Source organism: Haliotis asinina, chromosome 11 (genome assembly GCF_037392515.1).
Source record: "Haliotis asinina isolate JCU_RB_2024 chromosome 11, JCU_Hal_asi_v2, whole genome shotgun sequence".
Taxonomy (NCBI): Eukaryota; Metazoa; Mollusca; class Gastropoda; order Lepetellida; family Haliotidae; genus Haliotis; species Haliotis asinina.
Window position 1 is genome coordinate 51341681 of NC_090290.1, and position 26498 is coordinate 51368178.

General features: G+C 42.3%; 1 protein-coding gene across 1 annotated transcript; it reads left to right on the forward strand.

Moving 5' to 3' along the window:
* Positions 1 to 3332: 3332 nt before the first annotated feature.
* LOC137256013 (probable G-protein coupled receptor 139) lies at positions 3333 to 22911 on the forward strand. Its single transcript, XM_067793668.1, has 2 exons — positions 3333 to 3421; positions 20200 to 22911. Exons 1-2 carry the CDS (start codon positions 3395 to 3397, stop codon positions 21292 to 21294), a joined length of 1122 nt encoding a protein of 373 aa, XP_067649769.1. The 5' UTR covers positions 3333 to 3394; the 3' UTR covers positions 21295 to 22911.
* Positions 22912 to 26498: the final 3587 nt, after the last annotated feature.

Sequence of the window (26498 nt, forward strand, 5' to 3'; positions counted from 1 at the left end):
GATACACTGCTGTATGAGCAGGGGGATATGGAAGGCAGATCCTATGGACTAACGGCAGGACACGATAAGACTTGCATCCTTGTTTGTCTAACTTCTTTGAGTGGCATGTTTAGAAGTTGGTGAACCAGATAAGGACAAACTGTATGCATAAACAACTTTTCTATTCACGAGACGCGCCGTTTAGATACAGACTCTTGTAGCGTTGAAGCATGGGGCAGAAAAGACAGCTGACAGATATATATACACCTGGAAATTAATCAAGCAACACCCCAATTTTTTCTATTGGAGCAACTTTGAAGTGTTCTGACAATCAAAATATGCCGGGTTGATATAGTTTGACACTTTTTTATTCAACAGACGATCTCTGACAAACAACTTAAAGGGAAAAAGTATCAAGACTTTGCTTTATTGCAACGAAATCCAAATTCTTAAAACTGTCTTAAATTCATGAAAAAATGGACACAATTTACTATTCATCCACAGACGTTGTTGTCAGGTGTATTAACACAAATGTCACATGGAAAGAAAGAACAGTCATCTGAGAGTCTGCACACCGACTTTCATCAATATCTAGTGTGTCCTCCCTGCGCACGCACCACCGATTCCAGACGCCTCCTCATTCCTTGGATGAGTCTCCGGATCTGATTCTGGGGGATCCTGTTCCACTCCTCATGCAGGGCAGCCGTCAATTCGTTGAGATTATGGACTGGTGGGTCTCTCTGCCTCACACGACGGCCAATAAAGTCCCACAAATGTTCAATGGGGTTGAGGTCAGGGCTCATGGCAGGCCATGGAATTCTGTCAATTGCATTTTGCCGCAAAAAATCATTTACAGCATGCGCCCTGTGAGGTCTAGCATTGTCGTCCATAAATATGGGTCTCGTTGCCAGAGGATGGTTCTCAAAATGAGGTACCACAGCCCTGTCAAGAACCTCCTGTTGGTAACGAACACCGTTAAGGTTGCCACGGATGGTAATGATATCCAACTTGCAGTTCATGGAAATGCACCCCCATACCATAACGGAACCTCCCCCAAAGGCCACAGTCTCCTGGATGTTCCGTGGAGCCATTGCTGTGTTCCTCTGCCTCCAGACCCGAGTACGACCGTCCACCATGTGCAGCAAGAACCGGCTCTCATCTGAGAAATGGACCTTCCTCCAAGAGGCAATGTTCCAGTGCAAACGGTCATTACACCAGGCCAGTCGGGCTGCCTTATGGGCTGGAGACAGTCTGGGTCGCTTGATTGGCCTCCTTGCCCGGTATCCTGCAGCTTTCAGACGATTCCGAACAGTCCTGTTCGAGATGGGTCTCCCTGGAAGCCACTCCTGTCTCAACCGAGAGCTCGAGTCGAAGGACCTGCGCCGTACAAGTCTCAGTAAAGCTCTGTCCTCCCGGACTGTGGTCTTCCTGGGTCTTCCTGGTCTAGGCAGGTTTTTAACTTCATTAGTGGCCCGGTATTTTTTCAAAAGTTTTGAAATTATGGAATGATGTCGTCCGATTTGAGTCCCGATTTGTCTTAGAGACATACCAGCATTCCTCATGCCGATTATTTGCCAACGAGTGTCCTCTGATAATTTCCTACGTGCCATGACATTGAAATGAATGAAAAACCGAATGCAATCGACAACCTGCGCTTGTAAACACCCCAGGGAAAAAGTGCATTTTTCGAAAGTTGAGGTTAAAGCAATGCACGTGCGCTGTGCAAGCTTCACGCGCGTCATATCAACCCATGAAAAGCTCATGCTGTATGTCAATACATCAAAATTGAATAATCAATCATCAAAATTACTTCGTTAAACTTTGTTAAGTTTTTATGTGTCTTTGAATTTGGTGTTGCTTAATTAATTTCCATATGTATATATCACAGTACATAATTAACAAGAACAAGAAGAAATTCGTTGGTAAGTAACCATTTATAGAATGACAGGGGATTACATGTAGAGGTCAGTGAGATGTGCAGAGCAGGAGAGTTGGGACATGTTTATGCATGTTACACAAGCACTGAGGGTAAGTTGGTGAGTTCGGCCTGTGCTCAGGGGATGAAGTAACCTTGATTTCTGTTGATCAGGGGTCGATGTCGGTGGATGACTCTTTGTTTATCTCCTTACCATTGCATGATACATGATCAAGTCTCGTGTTGCTTGAACACAACGTGACGATAATATAAAGATACAGATTGATGAATATTTGGGTGTACATTATAAGATGTGCACTGGTCACGAAAGGGCCAATGGTTGATGCACCCGCGATGTTTGTTTATGTTCTCCGAGCCCGAAACATCGATGGTACATTAGGCTACGATCATTCTGGTACATCAATCCATGGGCTTCGAGGGACCAGTGAACGACGTATTTATCTTACCGAACACATTAATTAATTGTTAATTTTGAACTGTTTGAAGCATAGATATCGGATTGTACACTCTAGCCAAAATGTGTAAATCAAACGATTCGAATCTTGCATCTTGCTGTTTTTCCAGCAGGATTTAGTAAATTCAGCGCGGTGTATTTCACAGGGACTACGGTGTTAATATTCACAGGGACTACATGTGAACGTTTGGAGCCAAACTTCTAAGAATTCAGACTTAGAGGTATCTCCCTTCGATCGATTTGCATTCGCAAAACATCGGCAATTTCTGTGCATCATGCGTCATTCAATGTTATTCGAGGTCAAGAATTACTACCACGAAGAACCGAGTGAGTTGTCATTGGCAGCGGGGTGCATTGCAATGTACCTCGCTTGTAAGTGGGGTGCATTGAAAATAATAGAAAAGCGCTTAGCGACATTTATGTGTGAGGTAAGATAAAATACTATGTCTCATTATAATATATTTACAGCAGACTGGCAACAAGTGCTCTTCATCTTCAATGTTAATTAAACTATCTTATGTACTCATCTATGTTCTTTCTTCACGGATCGTTCTCTTCGGGCAAGAATCTGTGTGAGCTACAATGTGTTAAAGTTACTGTATATATGGAAGATTTAGATAAGATACATGGGGGGTATAAATTTTACAGTAATTATATTTACCAGCAGAGTGTGTCATACAAAGCCATTTTTGCATCCGTACAAGTCTTTTAATGTTTGTCTAATCAACATCTGAAAAGCATCTCCAGGCTGCACATCGTTTATCCACACATACCAGCATCCTTTCCGTAAACGTTTGACATTGTGAACGCACATATCGCTTATCTTAAACCAGATGGAAAATGAATACATATTGAACATAAGACTATATCTGTACACTCCATCACACAAAGTGATGTATCGACGCCTCCTCGGCCTATTCCTGGCAGTCGGCTAGTCTGTGTGGAGCCCCACACTGGCCGACACGGCGCAGCGCAGCGCGGGGGTTAAGTGTAAATATAGGCATTAAGGAGAAGACGAGGGATGGATGGAAACGTGTATGGAAATCTCTGAGGTAGGTGGTATACACCATACTTTATTATTCGATATGTATATTTTACGTATGTGAAAATGACAAATGAGAGACTACTTAAACGCATATTAGTATTCCGGACATAGACGCACGGATAGTTTTGTATGACTTACACTTTCTACTTACACTTGTATATCTTTGATGTTCAGGTGATGTTTACAAACTTCACCTGTGACTTAGTGCAGTTACGTTCATTATGTCCGTGAACCGTGATCATAAAACGTTAACATAAAATAAAAACATGCGACAATATTTATAAGAGAAATGCTCTTACTCCTCCTGCTTCTATGCCTTCCAGAGATGTTAATAAATGCGAGCAACACCATATCATGTGCAGTGGAAGTCTTTTATCAAGAGTAAAGTCTAGTGTACCCTGCTTGGCTGATCGAGCCATCTTGATACGGTGATAGTACATGTGACACCTGTGCCTAATTCTTCACCATTCTCCAGTTATCAGGTAACATCAATGTGCTTAAATACCGATGGTTATGAACTGTGTTGTTGATACACATTCAGTCAACTGGATTTTTCAAACGGCAAAACGCTAATTGTGAAGTGAAACAATTATCAAAATATGTCTCATGTTTAAATCAACATGAGCAATAACGGTTGAAATTCATTCCAACTAACGCGCAGGCCTAAGCAGATGTACGACTGACTTCCAGTGAATGTTGTAGTAACAATATTAGTAGTAGCACGTTCACAGTAGAAGCCAATTCAGAGTAGTAGCCTATTCACTCCACATGGTTGAAGCAAAAATTCTCTTAACGAATTGAGTTGAGTTGAGTTGGATTGAGTTGAGTTGAGTTGAGTTGAGGTGCGTTGAGTTGAGTTGAGTTGAGTTGCGTTGGGTTGGGTTGGGTTGGGTTGGGTTGAGGTGAGGTGAGGTGAGGTGAGGTGAGGTGAGGTGAGGTGAGGTGAGGTGAGGTGAGGTGAGGTGAGGTGAGGTGAGGTGAGGTGAGGTGAGGTGAGGTCTACGTCACATCGGCATTATTCCAGCCATGTGCTGACGAGACCAACTTTGAAAACAAACCAGAAATGTATTCTTACTCATAAGACTCATAGAATATTGCTGACATTAGGGAAATTACATGGTTCATAAGTCCCGTCAGACTCGTTACAAATATTATGTGTGCAAGGACCACAGCTACTATGGGCGTTATATGAACACAGCTACTATGGACGTTATATGAACACCGGCACATTTAGAAGGAACTTATTCGTTGTGACTCCATGATCGTTCGGTCGTTTCACTTTTCCATGCTCACTTTGTCACATCTGTAGTTACCTACCCTACTGAGTTCACATTAGCCGTATTAACTCCGTGAAATAATCTTTTAAAGAGACGGGGCGAAAGGAGACCTTTTCGTTTTTGAGACATTTTACCACACTGAACTGTTCTGTCGTTTCTCTTGTTTTATGCTGTATTTGTCATGCTGTCATAGAAAATTGTAGTCAATATTTGAAATGCATGAATTTCCTGTGCAATTACCCTTAAATCCCCATGTGCCCGCAGAGTGTTTACAGAAATATTACAACTGCATCATAGAGGAATAAGGTACAAGGATACAATCAGATCAATGAACAATGACATAATCAGATACCTGTTCAATGACACAATCAGATACCTGTTCAATGACACAATCAGATACCTGTTCAATGACACAATCAGATACCTGTTCAATGACACAATCCAGATGCTTTTACAATGACACAGTCAATAATGTACAGTGCCATCTTTAGATACACATGCAATGATTGATAGAATCAGATAAGAGTGCACTGACACAATCAGATACCTGGGCAAAGTTGAAAGGTAAACTTGAGTGAACACAGCACCAGTCATGACGTGGCAGAACACGTTTTGATATCTGTGTACACGTGTCGACACGTGGTGACAGCCCCGCCCCAACATACACTTCCATCTCCGACCTTGTCAGGAGCTCAACAAAAAGCATTGTTGTCATCTTTGTTTCATGTATGGATAGATTCACTTTCGTCGGGCAAAACTACTCCCTTCATTGCACATAAAACCTTGCTTGTGTTATTGTGTGTTATTTTCCTTGGGGATTTCACAGAAATGTAGTTAGGTTATTTTGATTAACGGGAGAGGCTAATGACAACACACTGCCTCTCATACAGCACATACACTCACACAACGACACTAAAACAAACACAGACACAAAGACACACACGCACCACACACGATTTTGCTAATGACACTTATCACATTCACCACAGATCGCCCTTTAACTCCTGAGGAAACCCAAAACACACTCCCGCGATACGACATGCTTCAGGAGGGTTGAAGGGATTGAGAGGACAACAGCGTTGAACTGAACTGCTGTGTTCGCGTTAACACAGAAGCCCGCGTTTTTCGAGCAAAAATAACAAGAACACAATTTGTGTGCGTGTTTTGGCCACAGAGACTCTGATCTACATAATTTGAAAAAGTACCTTAAAACAATACAATTTAAAATGACTCAGGATTGTAATGAACATTTCACGCGCAAAAGATTTGGACTACATATTTACTATTTATTTCTGCACGCACTACCGCGAACACTGGAACTAGATCTGGTAAGAAAGCCTCAAATTATACAGCCATGTCATATAGTGAGTAACGATCTCCAAACTAAAGTGAAATGGAATTTTGTACATTTAACATGGCGGTAAGATGAATGCGTCATACAGCCTTGTGGCGTTAACCACGTCAGTCATACAGCCTTGTGGCGTTAACCACGTCAGTCATACTACCTTGTGGCGTTAACCACGTCAGTCATACAGCCTTGTGACGTTAACCACGTCAGTCTTACAGCCTTTTGGCGTTAACCACGTCAGTCATGCAGCCTTGTGACGTTAACCACGACAGTCATACAGCCCTCTGGCGTTAACCACGTCAGTCATGCAGCCTTGTGACGTTAACCACGTCAGTCATACAGCCTTTTGGCGTTAACCACGTCAGTCATACTGCCTTGTGGCGTTAACCACGTCAGTCATGCAGCCTTGTGACGTTAACCACGTCAGTCATACAGCCTTTTGGCGTTAACCACGTCAGTCATACAGCCTTTTGGCGTTAACCACGTCAGTCATACAGCCTTGTGGCGTTAACCACGTCAGTCATACAGCCTTGTGGCGTTAACCACGTCAGTCATACTACCTTGTGGCGTTAACCACGTCAGTCATACAGCCTTGTGACGTTAACCACGTCAGTCTTACAGCCTTTTGGCGTTAACCACGTCAGTCATGCAGCCTTGTGGCGTTAACCACGTCAGTCATACAGCCTTGTGACGTTAACCACGTCAGTCATACAGCCTTTTGGCGTTAACCACGTCAGTCATACAGCCTTTTGGCGTTAACCACGTCAGTCATACTACCTTGTGGCGTTAACCACGTCGGTCATACAGCCTTGTGGCGTTAACCACGACAGTCATACAGCCTTGTGGCGTTAACCACGTCAGTCATACTACCTTGTGGCGTTAACCACGTCAGTCATACAGCCTTGTGGCGTTAACCACGTCAGTCATACAGCCTTGTGGCGTTAACCACGTCAGTCATACTACCTTGTGGCGTTAACCACGTCAGTCATACAGCCTTGTGGCGTTAACCACGTCAGTCATGTAACCCTCTGACTTTAACCACTTCAGTAAGACCGCCCTCTGACGTTAACATTTCCAGTCATACAGCCCTTTGATGTTAACAACTTCAGTCTTACAGCCCTCTGATGTTAACAACTTCAGTCATACAGTCCTATGGCCTTAACCACTTCAGGGAAACCCCTTACGCTGGTTGGCTGCAGGGAAACCTAGATACATAAATTTGTAAAGTTGTATGCTTCTCTCGAGGGTAATACAGTCTGATGTACACGTCTTTGTAGGAGTGTAGGGAAAAGTATACAACGCATTCATCTTACCGCCATGTTAAATGTACAAAATTCCATTTCACTTTAGTTTGGAGATCGTTACTCACTATATGACATGTAAACAAAAATGACGTCTGCCTCTCGTCTGGGTTTTATCAAATCAGTGAATCATTTTCTGTCAAGCTTAAAACGCCTATAAATATGTGTAACTGTATTCAAGTTGAACGTACAGACGTTTCAATGTATAGACTAGTGCAAAATACTAAATAACTGAACGTGGGCAAAATACATGCGTATATAGTGAACTCAAAAACAGCTGATCGAGCGGTATTCGAACTCCGGACACTGCATGCGTCTAATGATGGTGTCACGGGATTATCAGCGATACAGCTTTTCTGCGGAAAGTTCGGCGGTTACCATGGCAACGGGAAATATCGTTTTTGTTCCTGGCAGTGACAAGAGACATAATTTCAAAGACAATTTAGCTCACAGAGTCCCAGCGTTTCAATTCGCGCGTGCGTGTGTGTTTCTTTGAGACCGTGCTTGTGCGCGTGTGTGTTTCGGACGGTCTGGGTTGGTCCTTGCGATGACGGTTAGGTTGTTCATCCTGACGAACAGTGGATCATTGACAGGCTCCCGTGTTATAAATTTAGTTGGAATATTTCCATCGCATCGCATGCATAATGTTTTGCATGAACAGAGACCTTCAGCAGTTAGACTTTGACATTAGACGTGTGGGACATCACACTGGAATATCTCCCTCTACAGACACAAGCATGAATTGAATTGTGCCTTTGGCTTAAAATCTACATCTCGACAGATAGACGTAATTACTGAGTTGACAACATCTCTGTAATTGATAACCTACCGGTTTCCTACACACGTCTGTGAAAAGCAGGCTGTTTTGAATAATTCAAGAATTCGAAATCTGGCATGTGTTTAATTGAAATAGTTGTATGGCTTCGACAACATGCATATCTTGGGACTATCTTCCAAACATGTTCATTCTTAAAATAAATAGCTGCCTATTGCTTTTACATGATATGAAGTTTTCAGTTCGCATTGTTTCTTGTAAGTTATAGCGTGACCTTGAGTAAATAATGCTCCAAGATTCCTAACAGTCTAAGGGAGAATAAGGGTTACACAGTCAAGAAAATTATGCTATTTTTACCACTTTCGTGAAACACAACACATCTGTTCCTGTACATACCGGTGAGTATGTTGATTATCCTGTCACTTGTAAGGGACACAACTCACCCAGGCCCTTCTCCGCTTTTATGCCTCATGTTACATCTCTCCTGCAAGTACACTATAGGGGATGGTATTTCAGATCCCTAACTGACGAAGTAGTCGGTCATGACGAGATGCTCTTATCCAACATTGTAGGTTAATATGTATTTTGATGGTAGGGTTTGTGAAAATCAAAGTCACTCTTTCATGTGTAGATTTTCCGTCATTAGACAATAACTTACAGACAAAATGTTTGACAGTGGAGTATTACGTACCTATAAAGCATGGAATTCGGATTAGTTTTCGTCTATGATAAGAGATGGACCCATCCTTAAAATGTTTTCTAACCATCATGTCTTGCATCTTGATTAGTTTTATTGTCAAAAAGCCGAAGTTGTCATTTTAACGATACATTTACTTTCTGTCCTTGGCATAAGATATTCATTTCTCTGTGATTAACGTCCGTTTGTAACAGTGATTCATTAATTAATTAATTCATTCATTCATTCTTTCATTCATTCATTCATTCATACATTCATTATCTATGAGATGACTGTCACATATGTTTTAAATCATATAATAATTCCGCATCATTTGCAGACAATAGTAGAAATATTAAGATAATATTTTCTATTCGATCAAAGAATGGTTTCTGGCTTTGTGCTCCCTTTTACATGAATCCGGTCGCTTGGAGGTCATTTAAGAATATTATAGACATGAGGGTAGCAAGTAGTGCAGGACGTCAGTGAAAGGTTGGGGGTCTTCTCACACCCCGAGTCGTTATTCATACATATTTGTAAAGCCGTAACGACGTAGTCCTCTGTTTTCTGAGAAGATATCAGCGGGACTGAATTGGCTATTGAAATCTAAATTTAGCTCTAGAGACTTTTGATTTTGCGAATACGAGAAGGTAAATCACGCATAATACAAGAGATGAGTCAGTAGGAGGGGCAGCTGCAGCTCTAGAGGTCTGCATGTCGCTCTAGCATGTTCTTTAATCACTTACCACGTACCTGTGAGGGACTCTAGTATTTCAAGGCTGTTTGCTCAGTAAACTACTGGCTTCATCTTGGACAAATTGTCCAGAACCGTTGGAGAAATATGTAACCGTCTCCATAGTAACCGTGTTTAATTACAAACTGATAAAACATCAACCAGTACATCACAGATGATGTTACCTCGTTCCAGATAAACGTGATTATGTATGCTGTTAGATATGCATAAGTGGAATTCCGTAGACCCATTTAGAAATGCATCAGCACACTGGACCTCGATAGTGGTATGAAAGGAGTAATAGAGGATACTAAACGACCTTCCGTGTAATACCATTTTTATCAAATGGGTTAATGATTTGGTATCAGACGAGCGAAAGCGAGTTTGATACTAAATCTTTAACGAGTTTAATGAAAATGGTATTTCACGGAGGCGAGTTTAGTATTCTGTTCATCAACATAAATTGACAGAAACTGCGGCGAAACTGCGTACAGTGTGAGGACTCTCAGCTTTCAAGTCAAGCAACGGGCGCGTAATAATAGTGTGTATCATATCGCCTCTACAAGAACCAAGTCTTTGTCGTCCCAGTAACATGGATCTGAACATGTTGAGTGTCATTATTGCAGATGATTATATAATGAACAGTGTTGCGCGCCGATATGATTCATTATCACCGACAGTGAATGCCGAGGAATATACATCAAAGCACGTCCAAATACCAAGTGTGAAACTGCAGTCAGTGTTTGAACCATAAGGCTGTAACAGAAAACTAAAGTAATGAAATACAAACAATGAGTTCTGTCTCGCATAAGTCAGTTATGTAGTGAGCTGTAGTTTAGTACCAGCCATACATAATATCAATCCAATCATGTTATATTATGCGCATACCTACCATGTCAAACAGATGATTCAGTCAAAGTTCACTCAGAAGTCAAAAGTAGTTTATTTGCAATGAGCCCAGGGGTCCATATACAAGATATAACTATTTATAGTTAATAAGACTATACAAATGAACTGTTTAAATTGTTTCTAAATACATATTTCTTTAGATATAGGCGTGGTAAATTAATACTGTACATGTTTGATTAGATTTTCCTGAGATGTACATAATAGACATGTGAAATTATTGACAGAAGAGAATTTCCAAAAGACGTTCTCAAATCACTGTACAAATAAAAGTTGGAACTTATTGAAATTATATTCATCCTCTGTACAGAGGTCGTAAATGGGACAAAAATGCCCATCAGGTTCGACTGATTGCCATTTTCCTTCACTGCATTTAGTGGCGTGATATTGCATCTAAATTTGGTGTAGGTAGAGCGCACCATATTTCCTGATATGATATACAGGTATCTCCAATTTTTATTCTTGCGAAAGCATTCTGAGAATGTTTATCAAGTGAGACATGTTCTTGATTCAGGGTGAATTAAGCAGTATCATGGCACCAGTGTAGCTGATCCCTATTTCACGGACGTTATTCTTGTTTTTGCTGCTACGATGAAGAAAAACAAATATTATGGACTGACGACTTTCGATGCAGATACTAACACCGTTATAAAACACGAGACTGCTACCAATTCATATCTCTGTGATGGCTTTGATTTTGGCATATGTTGCTGTGGCCAGCCTAGTGGTACAACTTGGTGTCATCCCTGATTTTTGGCATCACATAATGGTTGCCTCTACTCGACACCCAGTCTGTGTATAGATAAAGTATAGACTGGTTTACCTTCGTATTCGACGTCGGTCGCCCTGTCCATGCGGCCGGAAGACGTTAACCGTCAGCAAGCAGACAGAGTTAGGATGCCATATGCATGATGCCTCCACGATCTGTTATATGTCTGGAGAGGTTAATCCGTGAGCAAGCAGACACGATCAGGATGTCATCAGTTTGATGCCTCGACGATCTGCAACATGATTGGAGAAGTTAAACCATCTGCATGCAGACACGGTTAGGATGCCATCTGTTTGATATCTCCATTACCTGCTACATGGGGTGTATGATCAATGCTTTGAAAGCACATTAGGAAACGTCAATATTGTTCTTCTTTTATTTAGTATTGCCGTAACAGTAGACCTTTAGAGTCGGGGACACTTGAGACCCTGTGCTCCTGATGAGAAACTTTTGTGGATGAACAACTTCTTTATTAAGGCGATGCGACGTTTAGATACAGATTTTTGAAGCGTTGCCGATAGAGATGCAGTATAAACTGGATTGTCCTTATGTGACCCTTTAACTTCTACAAAATGCCACCTCTACAAAGTGTTGGTCCTTAGCGCAGACTGTCGTAGGTTGCTATGTATACCCTTGCCTGAGGACAGACCTTGAGAGCCGGTTAAGGATGTTCTATTTGTTTGTTCTCTCTTGTTAGTCTTTTCCTGTGTACTGGCACTGCCACTCCTTATGTTACTAGCCAGTAAACCAAGCCTATAAAATGTCTCCTGATTATGTTACCAGTCTGAAAAAACAGTCTGCTATGTATCCTCAGTATGTTACTAATCTGAAAACCCAGTATCCAATGTTGGTTACAGAGGTCCTTTTGCAGCTACAAAATTAGAAATTTCTATCAAATTGTACTTTTCGCACTTGAGCAATGATGATGTCATCTTCCACTATGACTACAATAGCATGACATGACATTCATTACTCTAGGGTATATTCATCAGTCCAGTCTAAATTGGAAATATTCAAGAACCTTCCCGAGACATTCTGGTTTTTCTAATCAAACATTTCTGAAAATCACAATCAGACGATGCCTTTGCTTGCCGCGTAACATAGAACACTTTCGTTCGGGTTTTCTAGTCATTAAAGTTCTTTGAGTCCGACCAAATATCTGAAAACTATATCTGGATGAAACTGTAATCGGATTTTCGTTTCTGTAAACCATTCGATAGCTTCTGAATATTTGGAGGTACACTGAGATATATCTAGGCAATATGTAATACATCACCTGCTGGTCACAAGGGATATAGGGCTCCATGACAAAAAGCTATGCATTGATGCAGTCTACGTCATTGTAGTCACAATAGGTGTCTATGCTCTGTTTCTGTATGAGAATGTGTTACGATATTTATTATACCAGATTCCAGATACACTGTGTTAGGCAACCTAGGAAGGGTGAAAACCTCGCGGTTTCTAGACGTGAGGGCCGATCTGGGTTTTGACTGGACGCAGCTTTGATGAAAATCTTTTCCCAAACAATATTCATTGTTAATGAGAAATCTCAGGAACTCATACATGAAAACAAATTTTTTTTTTAATGTATACAGTTGGCATTTTGCTGGTTTCGACAAAATCCTTCATATTTGTTTAACAGTTTATTTCATAGGTTTCGAAGTGACGTGTACACTATCTGCGTTGTTACTAAGGTGACCCCTCTATGGAAACCTGGAATCTAATAAAAACAGGCAAAGTGAAAGTCATCTTTTAAGAGTGTAAATTTCACGTCTGGTGTAGAGTTGGACCTCCTCGCCAATGGATGGTCCCATGATTCGATATAAAGGTGTCCAAATGTATCTTGGATGAACACTTGATAAAACAGCTGCCACCGGGTATCATCTTTGCTTCCTGATATCATGCGGTAACTGCCCCCTTATAAATCAGCAACTTTAGTCATTTCAATCTCACACTAAGCTGCCCCGTCGCCAGATAGTTATAACACTTCTGAGTGCGCGGTTAGGTAGAAACAATTCTTAAGAGTGAATCTGATGAACACAATCCTTCACATTTCTTACATGGCGTTAGCCGGCCAAGATTACAACGAGAGAGATTGTTAATAGAATTTATATCATTTACAACTGGGATAAGGTATCAAAGATTTGAACTCTACATTACGGTTATCACCACCATTCACACAGTCACTATACCAAAGTATCCTGAAATGGCCACGTGTCAGCCTGAAACAGCCATCATAAAACACATGGAACAAGCCACCAAGCTGATATCAGACGAACGTTTCATGGTAAATAACATGCAGATAACCAAACAAACCACGACACACTTTCTCAACTTCAACACAGACGCACGCATTGGATGCCTAAGCGCCCTATGTATCTAAGGACGATGTACATAAACCTTGCCAGATAAATTCAAACTCATGAGGACTTCTTACTGATAAACCTGGCGGGTAACAGATGGTGCATAATGCATGGATAGCAAACTGGAACTTGCCGCTATGTATGTATGTACCTGGTGCTGCCAAAAGTGAGCACCAGCATAGGAACCCACTTACCTGTTAACGACTTGATGCGTGTTGGTGTTTCCATGGTGGACTGTCAACACACAGGACCCATTACCTCATTACCAATAGGAGCCATTATCACGACCATTCACACAGTCACTATCACCACCGGTCACACAGTCACTATCACCGCCTGTTACCGTGGAATGCACTATTAGTCATTCAACAATCTATCTGACAGGCCTATACCCTGTAGATAGCTTAAAGGTGAAAACAACACGCAACAAGGTTGATGAACTTCAGAAATTGTATTAGAACCAATGGAAGACTATATGCGGTTTGACATCGTTTCGTCAGAGAGGAATATTATGCAGATATATTCTACAATTTCTCAATGATCGACAGCTAGTCATATAACAGAGACAAAACATGAACCTGCATAAAGCAACTATAAGAGATACTTCACCTCTGCCCTACCTACAACAATGAGGTAGGTAGCTACTCACTATCAAGGGTGAAAACAACACTCTGCCGGAAGTATTGAACTCACTGGCAGACTACAGAAACTTCAACATCATTCGACCAGTCATGAATAACTGCGGTTTAAGAAGGCAACTATCAGGCTATTACTATAAAAGGAACGCCTATTATGCAGGCACATTCTACGTTTTCAAATGTAAAGGTCAGTGATTGAAAACTACAACATGCTCTGATTGGCACTAGGCAGTACACTAACTCTAAGTTTTCAAAGGCTAATAGACAGTAATGTGAAAATTCAATATGCTCAGATTGACACTTGGCAGTCGCACTTCCCCCGACTTAGCAGCACTAGAGCGGGTTCTGACTCAGTTTTACAATGACTGCTCCAGTTTCAGAGTGTAAATTCCAAAGTGTCCAATATATTTTCCACTAGGTATCCAATTTGACTGACGTGTGATATTCTTCTACTAGGTATCCAATTCGACTGACATGTGTGCCCGACTGACGTGTTTACATGCTTAAGACCTACTGACCCCGACTATTTTGGTCTTTCGCTTAAATATGACCGAAGCGGACGTCAGAGAAAACAACCTCTCATTGCCCGTCAAGATTCACTTTGTTCGTAGTGTTTCTAAAATACTCTAATTGCCTTTTCATGTCTATACGCAATAAGGATAGCATCTTTCATCATATATGTATAAAAAAAGATCTGAAACTAACCTATCTAACTTCAGGTGGCGATTTTACTAACTCTTACGTGCAAACGAGATATTTAATTATAAAGTAGTTCTTTTCCACTACTTCCATAGTAACGGGCCGAGAAAACGTTAAACTCTCGGTGTATTCAAAACTTACTTAACACTAACAATAATGTAACAATACTATGAGAAGTGGGCTACAACTGACTTAACATAAAGGTGAGTACGAGCAATAAATAGTGCGGTTGAAAAACAATTTGGTGAGCGCACTGATTACCGGTATCAACGGCCGCCATTTTCAAAGCAAATGTAGCTACACCGTTACACCGCCATTCACACAACCGCTAACACCACCATTCACACAGCCAATATCACGACCATTCACACAGTCACTATCACCACCATTCACACAGTCACTATCACCACCATTCACACAACCACTATCACCACCATTCACACAGTCTTTATTACCACCATTCACACAGCCACTATCACCACCGTTCACACAGTTAAGATCACCGCCATTAAAACAACCCCCATCACCACCATTCACACAGCCACTATCACCACCATTCACACAGTCACTATCACCACCATTCACACAGCCAAAATCACCGCCATTCGCACAGTCACTATCACCACCATTCACACAACCGCTATCACCGCCATTCACACAACTGCTGTCACCACCATTCATACAACTGCTGTCACCACCATTCACACAGTCACTATCACCACCATTCACACAGTCACTATCACCACCATTCACACAGTCACTATCACCACCATTCACACAGTCACTATCACCACCATTCACACAGTCACTATCACCACCGTTCACACAGTTAATATCACCGGCATTAAAACAACCGCTATCACCACCATTCACACAGTCACTATCACCACCATTCACACAGTCACTATCACCACCATTCACACAGATACTATCACCACCGTTCACACAGTCACTATCACCACCATTCACACAGCCAAACCACCGCCATTCGCACAGTCACTATCATAACCGTTCACATAACCGCTATCGCCGCCATTCACACAACTGCTGTCACCACCATTCACACAGTCACTATCACCACCATTCACATAGTCACTATCACCACTATTCACACAACAGCTGTCACCACCATTCACACAGTCACTATTACCACCACGTAGAATTTTATTGTCACTGTCACTGATTTTACATGCAACACCGCCACCTTCAGGTTTAAGGTGACGGTCACCAATACCACGGCCACAGCCACTATCACCACCATTCACACAATCGCTGTCACCACCATTCACACAGTCACTATCACCATCATTCACACAGTCACTATCACCACCATTCACACAGTCACTATCACCACCATTCACACAATCACTATCACCACCATTCACACAGTCACTATCACCACCATTCACACAATCAATATCACCACCATTCACACAATCGCTGTCACTTCCATTCACACAGTCACTATCACCACCATTCACACAGTCACTATCACCACCATTCACACAATCGCTGTCACCACCATTCACACAGTCACTATCACCACCATTCACACAGTCACTATCGCCACCATTCACACAGTCACTATCACCACCATTCACACAATTGCTGTCACTACCATTCACACAGTCACTATCACCACCATTCACACAGTCACTATCACCACCATTCACACAATCGCTGTCACCACCATTCACACAGTCACTATCACCACCATTCACACATTCACTATCACCACCATTCACACAGTCACTATCACCACCATTCACACAATTGCTGTCACCACCATTCACACAGTCACTATCACAACCATTCACACAGTCACTATCACCACCATTCACACAGTCACTATAACCACCATTCACACAATTGCTGTCACTACCATTCACACAGTCACTATCACCACCATTCACACAATCACTATCACCACCATTCACACAACTGCTGTCACCACCATTCACAAAGTCACTATCACCACCATTCACACAGCCACTATCACCACCATTCACACAATCACTGTCACCACCATTCACACAGACACTATCACCACCATTCACACAGTCACTATCACCACCATTCACACAGTCACTATCACCACCATTCACACAGCCACTATCACCACTATTCACACAACAGCTGTCACCACCATTCACACAGTCACTATTACCACCACGTAGAATTTTATTGTCACTGTCACTGATTTTACATGCAACACCGCCACCTTCAGGTTTAAGGTGACGGTCACCAATACCACGGCTACGACATCCAGCACCAACCGCGACATGGATCACACACACTGACAATTTGCAGTGATTGAAGTGATTCGTTATAAAGCAAACACTGCTGCATTGCTAACATACATCCTACAGACGGCTCCAATCTGTAATTTGTTACCATCTTTAAGATGGTTGGTCTGATATAGCATGCCACCTCCGACATATCAGTTTCGTCAACACATATAAATTGATTCTGTGTTTGAATAGAATTCTTGCATTGGAGAAATTTCTGATAAAACAACTCTTCCAATTTTCAGAAACAATGTTAGTGTTGTTCTATTTTGTACAAAAGCAAGCCATAAACTGAAGTTTGCCTCTGCAAGAAACAGTCTCGGATGCGTGTCACTGTGGCAAGCAATCTCTCCATTATTAAGTAAGTTCCTCACGGATTCAGTGTCTCTATCACAGCCACGCACCAGTCGCTGCATGTGATGCACCATGAGATACGACCGTGTGTTGTATCACTTTATGGCGTACAGTGACTGTTAAAGGAGAATATGATGCAGCCCTAAATACTTGGACCAGATATGTGTGGTTCCACCCACAACCAGTCAGTGACAGATGTATGTGGGCTAGTTCCTGTCTGTTTCCGCCGTAGATTTGTTTTCCAAGACAATTATTTACATTATTGTCAGTCTGTATCTGAGACTTGTGTTATTTATGCAGTCTTACTGCCGCCGCACGTAGTTCTCCGTTCTGTAAAACCTGGTCAATAACATGTTAATCACATTGTGGAAGTGACAGCACATTAGTTGTTGCATTGTGCATATATAGATTATTCGTTAACCCCGACAAACACACACACACACACACACACACACACACAAACAAACAAACACACACACAAACACACACACACACAGTCTGCTTTTAAACGCCAATGTGGATAGTCACATTTGACATATAGCTTGTCAAATCTCTGTCAGAGTATCTTCAATGAGCATAGGTTATAAATGCTTGCTTAGCTAGTCGTATGTTTGGCTAGCTCGACCTACCTCTTACAGGCGTACACGATATACAGTGTTATACATGTTCGCGACCGTCATGCATGCATACGGCCAATACATATTGTCCAAGCGGTGAGTGTTGTAAGACTTATATTAGTGGCAAGGGTTGGGTCCGAAGCCACTTGCTGACTTTTACTAAATTTAGTTTCGCACAGGCATGATATGGTATTATAATAATAGTTTTAGCCCTCTCATCTGCAAACTGCAAGTACGTGAGGCAAGATAAGCACAACTTCACCCTATCCCCATACCACCCCAGCCCCACCTCACAGATATATTGTAGGTCTCATCGCAGTAATAGAGGTGAATCTTTTCTCGCAGACATTTTCAAGTGTGGCTTCAATGCCGTAGAAGTACATTGCAAATCTTGGTTGAATCCCCTGAAGATTTTCCACCTGTCAAGTTATCTCCCCCCAGCCCTCTCTCCCAAGCACACAGCAGTAAGGTGCATGCTATCTCGCCAGGTTGATTATCTACATATGGTGCTTCATGTTTTATGATTAATAATCTCTCGCCGTGATTTTGGTGATTCGTTGTCATAGGAAGAAAGTCTGCATTGCCGCTCAAGTTTCTTGTTTATCGGTCATCAGATATCAGGTATGAATGAAGGTAAAGATCCTATTATCGTCATCTATTTTTCCCACATGAACTGGGAGCAATGAACAAAGGAAATGCGGCTGGGAAAACATGGAGTGAAGTGGGACACAATGGTCTGTTGCATGTTTACATTGATGCATACTGTTTAAGAGTGACAAAGACTTCTCCACGGGTTCCAACAGTCAGAGCCCCCCTTATGTCGAGTAATATGACTACAGCCTCAGTGTCCCGTTTATGTCGAGCAATATGCCAACAGCCTCAGCGTTCCCCTTATGTCGAGCAATATGACTACAGCCTCAGAGTCCCGTTTATGTCAAGCAATATGCCAGCTGCCTCAGCGTTCCCCTTATGTCGAGCAATATGACTACAGCCTCAGAGTCCCGTTTATGTCAAGCAATATGCCAGCTGCCTCAGCGTTCCCCTTATGTCGAGCAATATGCCTACAGCCTCAGAGTCCCGTTTATGTCAAGCAACATCCCAGCAGCCTCAGCGTTCCCCTTATGTCGAGCAATATGACTACAGCCTCAGAGTCCCGTTTATGTCAAGCAATATGCCAGCAGCCTCCGAGTACCCTTTCTGTCGAGCAATATGCCAGCAGCCTCAGAGTTCCGTTTCTGTCGAGCAATATGCCAGCTGCCTCAGAGCTCCCTTTATGTCGAACAATATGCCAACAGACTCAGTCTGTAAAGGTTACGACATTTTCTGTCCAAGAACATTAAGAAGACTGTTACAGGATATTTGCTCCCAGTTGCTTGATCGATGAATACTGTAATGGTAGATATGTGTAAAACACGTTGCACGCATTAGTGACAAAATATGTGTGATGGAATGTCTTATTTCCTTGTACTAGTTGATCGTCAGGTGAGCACTTAACCTTCCTTTGCGTGTGTTTATGACGGTCGGTTCTCGTGGGGTAAGAAAGTATGTATCTCACTTTTCACTTAACACCAGGTGCCACCGCTATGTGTATGCTGAGGTGGATTCTTACGATTCCTGAAGATTTACTGTAACAATTATAATGCAACGGTATTCTTTTTACATGGAGCATATATCTTTCCTTCTCAAAGCTGCAGTGTATAAACTGTTTTGAAATGCCTATTCACGTACGAATGAACATTTATAAACGTCAAATGTATTATCAGGAACACAACATTCCGGGCTGTAGCATAACAAACAGCTCCAAGCTGTATCTCTTGGTGCCAGGCATAAAGCCTGTACACTTCAACTATGTTTTTGTAAACAGTCGACATCACACTGAGAGATAACTTCTGTTCAGATGCTGACTCAAGAAGAGATCTAACTTAACTCTGAAGAAGGTTTAATTCTGATTGGTTAATATAACGTATAAATTTTTATGTCTCATTTCTCATTTTTGTTAATCACATGTAGTGGCAGCTGAATGTCTAATATTGTGTTTCAGAAAGAACCTGACATCATGGCGAACACAACACTGCAGGCCCTTGTGAAGGACGTGTATGGAAACTCCACCTTGTCTCCCGCCGTGACCACACCCATATATCCACCTGAATTCTATGCACTGAACTCAGTAACTAACTTCCTCAACACCTTCTACATTTGGGTCATCTTTGCAGTTGGCTTTCCTGGGAATGTTCTCAGCGTTGTAGTCATCATCAGGATGTCCAGACAGAGACTTGCCACGTCCTTTCTCTACGTGGCAGTGCTGTCCATCGTGGACAATTTGGCCATCATTTTGAAGATTATTTTTAATCAGTCTCATCAGAAGAAGTTTCCCATCGACGAAACGGGATGCCAGTTTTTGACTTTCTTCGGTTTAACATGCCCAGCATTTGCAAACTGGATTCTGATAATAATTTCCGCTGAAAGGTTAACAGCTGTCGCTTTCCCCATGAAGGTGGGGCTGATCTGGTCCCTGAAGAAGGCGACTGGAATCATGGTGGGCGTGTTCCTCTTCCTGGCTCTCATCCACAGTCACATCTTTGCAACAGTCACCCATTATGAAAGCTATACGTGCACAGTGAAGGGGGCGTATCATCAGTATCTCATCCCCTTCTGGTACTTCACAAGCGCCACCATCTATTCCTTCATCCCCGCAGTCTCAATCATCATCTTCAGCACCCTCATTGTTCTGCTGTTAAGGAGATACTCCAAACAAAGACGTCGTATCTCGGTGGGTGAGCCTGCCCAAACAGAGGCTCAGCGACAGGAACGACAAATCACTATCATGCTTGTCATCCTCGCTGTGGTGTTCGTCATCCTTACCATTCCCCGATGTGTATACGTCATCCTTCAACTCAACATGTGTCCTGATGAGAGAGACTACATGTGTGTGGAGAGGAAAAAATTCTTTGACAGCATCACTACCCAACTGGCTGACACTAACCATGCCATTAATTTCTACCTTTACTTCCTGTCCGGTAGGAAGTTTCGAGAAGAATTCATGAAGCTGTTTAGATGTGGCCGAGTACCATACATGGAGGTCACTAATGGAAGCACGCAAGTGTCAGAAATACCTGTCGCTGAATCGGGGATGTGATGGTAGTTGTTTGAACAGGTCGGAATGAACACGTCAACTAAAATCTAAAATATTAGTCTAAATTTCGTAATGATTCGAGTGAAACTCAATCTGCAATGACTTTTACTGTGAGAAACACCTTAAACAGAGAAAGTTCCACAGTATAAACCCCGTTCATCCAGATGCCCCACCTTCCAGTCGTTCTCTTGTTGGGTTGGAGATACAAGGACACAAGGAAACATTCGTTAATCCGAACAAGTACTCCGGGACCACTGTCATCTAGTCTGACAGGGGTTCACTGTGAATACATGAGACTTCGCTGTTTAGACTTGTTTTGAGAACATCCATACGTATATCGCTACAAAGTGTTGTGACTATTGTAGCACATTGAACTCATGCGAGTACTCCACAGTAAATACTCCGCAGATGGTTAAACCACTACTCACGTTCTGACAGGAACGGGACAAGATGCTATAGTTTCTGTATGGTTCGTGTAGTCAAAGAGTTCTTTCTTAGTACGTGTGACGTTGCTATATAGTGTGTGTATTGTCAGTACTTTATAAGCTTGCGTGACCAAAATACTGACCCACGTGACCCCAAAATATTCATCTGTATTTTCTCCATGTAACAGAAAATTGACTTGAGAGGTGGAAGCTCTACTGTTACTTTACTAGCCAGAACCAACCAACAGCGTCACATCCTCAATAATGCAGTCAGTATATCATGTCGCATCATCTTTACAATAATTATCCTTTGACCAGTTAACTGTGCAGATTTTGTATATAAGCACAACACATGCCGGTATATAAGCGCAACATTAACATCTTACATTATTCTCGCCAGTCACAGGAATTATCCGAATTTCCCTACGGTTGGCGAGCGAGAATTTATTAACGAGAACAAGTACAGGTTGCCAGCATGCTAGACAGATATAATACCTCCACAGCATGTAGCCTCATGGGTATGTTTGCAGATCAACAGGATATCCTTCTCCAATAGTGATACTGATATCTGACAATGTTGACATATGCTCTGAAACTTGTTCCTGCAACTTGGTGTCCAACCAGTGGCAGCCAAAGAGAATCCCACAACATCCAGGTGAGAATTGGTCTTCAGAAACCTATGCTTGTCGTCTGAGGCGATTAGCACTATCAGGTGGTCAGGATCGTTGACTTGGTTGACACATCATTGTATCTCAGTTTGGTAGATCGATGTTCATGCTGTTGATCACTGCATTGTTTGGTCCAGATTATTAGCAGACCGCTGTAATGTAGCTGGGATATTGCTGGTCGGGCGTTAATCATCAACCAACAATTGGTGAACAATTATGCAGTTGAGCGTGAATATCTTGGGGAGGCCTAGTGGTCTTATGAGCTGCATTTCACAGTACAGGTTTCTTCCCAGAAACAAGTGATAATTTCACCCCTAGACTGCCCTTATTTTGTTTCTTGCGATGTGGGTATCACCACTGCGGGACCATCAACAGTCAACACGCCCACAGCTCCGAATATTACCCACAACAGATAGCGTATCTACCCTGTTCACAATATATACGCCCGGTGAGCATGTGTGTTTAGTTTAGATATTAAACGTTTATCCAATTACTGAAGTGGACCTTTTTATCATAATTGTACAGTTGTGTTTCCATGTGATATGTTAAAATAGTAGTCCCAAATTAAGGGGGACCTTTGTCAGTGATTATCATAGATGATCTCAGTATTGTGGCGTTACAAGTGTGACTTTCAGTTAAACTCAAGAAACAGAGAATTGGCGTCATTTACAAAAGATCGGGACGATGCACAGTTTTAAGGAAAGTTGCTTTTTAGCATGTCAGTTTCATCAAAATCAGTGCTTCAGTCGTTCCCATGATTACAAAATGTTTAATAGTTACAGATAAAGTGAATTCTACTATGATGGTCAAGGTTAACGGTCTCGTGACGTGACTATGCGCTGCCTTGATGCTGGCAGTATGCTCTACACACCATGAATACTATCTTCCCACGGCGTGTCTTGTTGCACGAACACAGGACTGAGAATACCCTGCAGTAAAAACACCAAGACAAGTTCCCTTGACCCCTGCAGTGCTCCACAGCAATTAGCCACTGATAAATGTCATTAGCTCATTATATGACGACTATCTTACAGAACAAGCATCACTTTAGCTGCTTGTAATGGTATCTCGTGGCATTTCCCTCATCTAGCTGTCTGCAGTTGTGTTTACGCCCATTGTAAAATATGTGCAAGTATGTCGCTACTTAACGCTTAGTCCCAGATTGTATATAATTTTATAGAAACAATCTGTCTAATAAAAAAAGAGGATCAGGAACTGTGAAACAGACCAGATTTTAGTCTGCACCAGTAATTGTGTTGCTGTGGGAAACAGATTCTGTTCAAACCTAACCACAGCCCTGTACAAGATCGTTGAGGTTCAAACCTAAACAAGCCCTGTATAAGGTTGCTGGGGTTCAGACCGAAACACAGCCTTGTACAAGATCACTCAGATTCAGACCTAAACACAGCCCCGTACAAGCTCGCTGAGGTTCAGACCTAAACACAACATTGTAACATCGTGTGTGGGGAAAACTGAGTGAACCTTGACCGCTGAAGGCAGAGATGGATGATCTGGACTTATCATCTGTCAGTTGTCTAAAACGATTCGGAATCGGAAATTCCGATTGTTCAAACAACGCGCATTTTTCTCCGATGAATCAATAGAATCCGAAAAGATGGATGGCAGATATGCATATTAAATATAATCGCCCAACTGTGTTTTCATTTCATAAGCAGTCGTATTCAAAATACAGTCTAAAATATCTCGGGTTTTTGAGATTGTCAACGTCACTGAATTTCCTAATAGGGCAGACAAGCAGTGTCTGTGATGTGTTGTAGTAAACAGATAGCTGATGTCTCTGATGTGTGGTAGTGAACAGACAGGCCTTGTGTCTGATACGCGGTAGTGAACAGATAGGCCATGTCTGTGATGTATGGTAGTGAACAGACACTCAATGTCTGTGATATGTGGTAGTGAACAGATAGGTGATCTCTGTGATGTGATGTCTGTGATGTGTGGTAGTGTACAGACAGGTGATGTCTGTGATGTGTGGTAGTGAACAGACAGGTGATGTCTGTGATGTGTGGTAGTGAACAGACAGGTGATGTCTGTGATGTGTGGTAGTGAACAGACAAGTGATGTCTGTGATGTGTGGTAGTAAACAGACAGGTGATGTCTGTGAAGTGTGGTAGTGAACAGACAGACCATGTCTGTGATGTGTGGTAGTGTACAGACAGGTGATGTCTGTGATGTGTGGTAGTGAACAGACAGGTGATGTCTGTGATGTGTGGTAGTAAACAGACAGGTGATGTCTGTGAAGTGTGGTAGTGAACAGACAGACCATGTCTGTGATGTGTGGTAGTGTACAGACAGGTGATGTCTGTGATGTGTGGTAGTGAACAGACAGGTGATGTGTGTGATGTGTGGTAGTAAACAGACAGGTGATGTCTGTGATGTGTGGTAGTGAACAGACAGGCCATGTCTGTGATGCGTGGTAGTACACAGACAGGTGATGTCTGTGGTGAGTGGTAGTGAACAAAAAGGCCATGTCAGTAGTGCGTGGCATTGAACAGACAGGACATGTCTTTGGTATGTGGTAGTGAACAGACGGGTGATGTCTGTGATATGTAGGGGTGAACAGACAGGTGCTGCTTGCAATGTGTGAGAGTGAACACACAGGTCTGTTATAATATGTGGTGGTGAACAGACAGGCCACATGTGTGTATTTCGCAAGTCAAATTTGATCAACACAAGAAAACTAAGTTTAGACATGTGTGTTCACACATGGTTTAAGTCTCACATAGATCATTTCTACCGCAGCATGTTTACTCAAGTACGTGAAATAGACTCTTTATCAAATCATCCATACATTATGTCGACAGTAAAAAGATCGGCCTTTCCTCCATATCATGATGCTGCACGTTTTATTTTTCTGAAATATGGGCATTAATACTCTATGTGACAAGATTAGACATTCATTATTTTGTTGTTCCAGCTTCTGGGTTTGGGTGATTCTGGTATATACGCTGTGTCTTGTGATGATACCACGCAGGTGCTAGATTGTGTCAGCATGCGTCAGTGGATGATCTCTCTGCAAGTGAACTCATCAACGCGGATCTGCATAATAGGATATATTTCATGGATATGCCTAGACGGACATATTCCATGGATCTCCAATGGCGATATTATTATATCCCATGTTCCCATGGAGCTGAATAGACACATATATCCTGTGGATCTGCCACGATATTCCATGGATCTGCATGTATATCATGTATTCATCTGTGATATACTTAACAGATATTTGTCCTGATTCCGATGATCGTTTCTGACTCGATCGCCTATAGACAAGAACGACAACATACTTGTTGGCAAAATAGTACCTACATGACCTCGTGGATTTGCATATTTATCCCCACGTGATCTACCGGATTCAGTGTTTGCAGAGGCACGCGTATGTCATCCGTAATACACATCAACTTGCAAACCACTCGCTACCACATACTGTTGGTGTACGGCTGAACACACAGTATTTAGTGATAAGTCTGAAGCCAGGATGTTTGTCTGCTTGACATAATGATGTATCTGACTTACGCTCTCATCTGCACTTGTATGTCTAATAAAGTGTAATATGACGCTTGCCATAGCGATATTGGCGTGATATTCCTGTCACTCTTTCTCATAAACGTCATAACTCTGAAATACACTGGCGTCGATACATGTATGACAAGACAGAAGAGAGAGGAAAGAAAACGTGCACATGAGTTCTGTATATACTGATGTTGATGAGTGAAACTGTCCTAACTTGAGAGGACCACACATGGTTTACAACCGCGCAACACAGCCCACTCGTCACCGAAAACAACCCAACCGTCACCCAAAACAACTCACCCGTCACCTACACAACCCATCTGTCACCCTACATAACCCATCCCTCACCCTACATAACTCACCCTTCACGTAACCCACGCGTCACTACACAGCCCAACCATCACCCTCCATAACCCACCAATCACACTACACAACCCACCCGTCACCTTACACAACTCTCTCGTCACCCTACACAACCCATCAATCACCCAACCCAACTCACCCGTCACCCTACCCAACAAACCCTAACGCCAGAAGAAGCCTCCTATTGATGGGTAACGACACACACCAACGCATGTTCGTA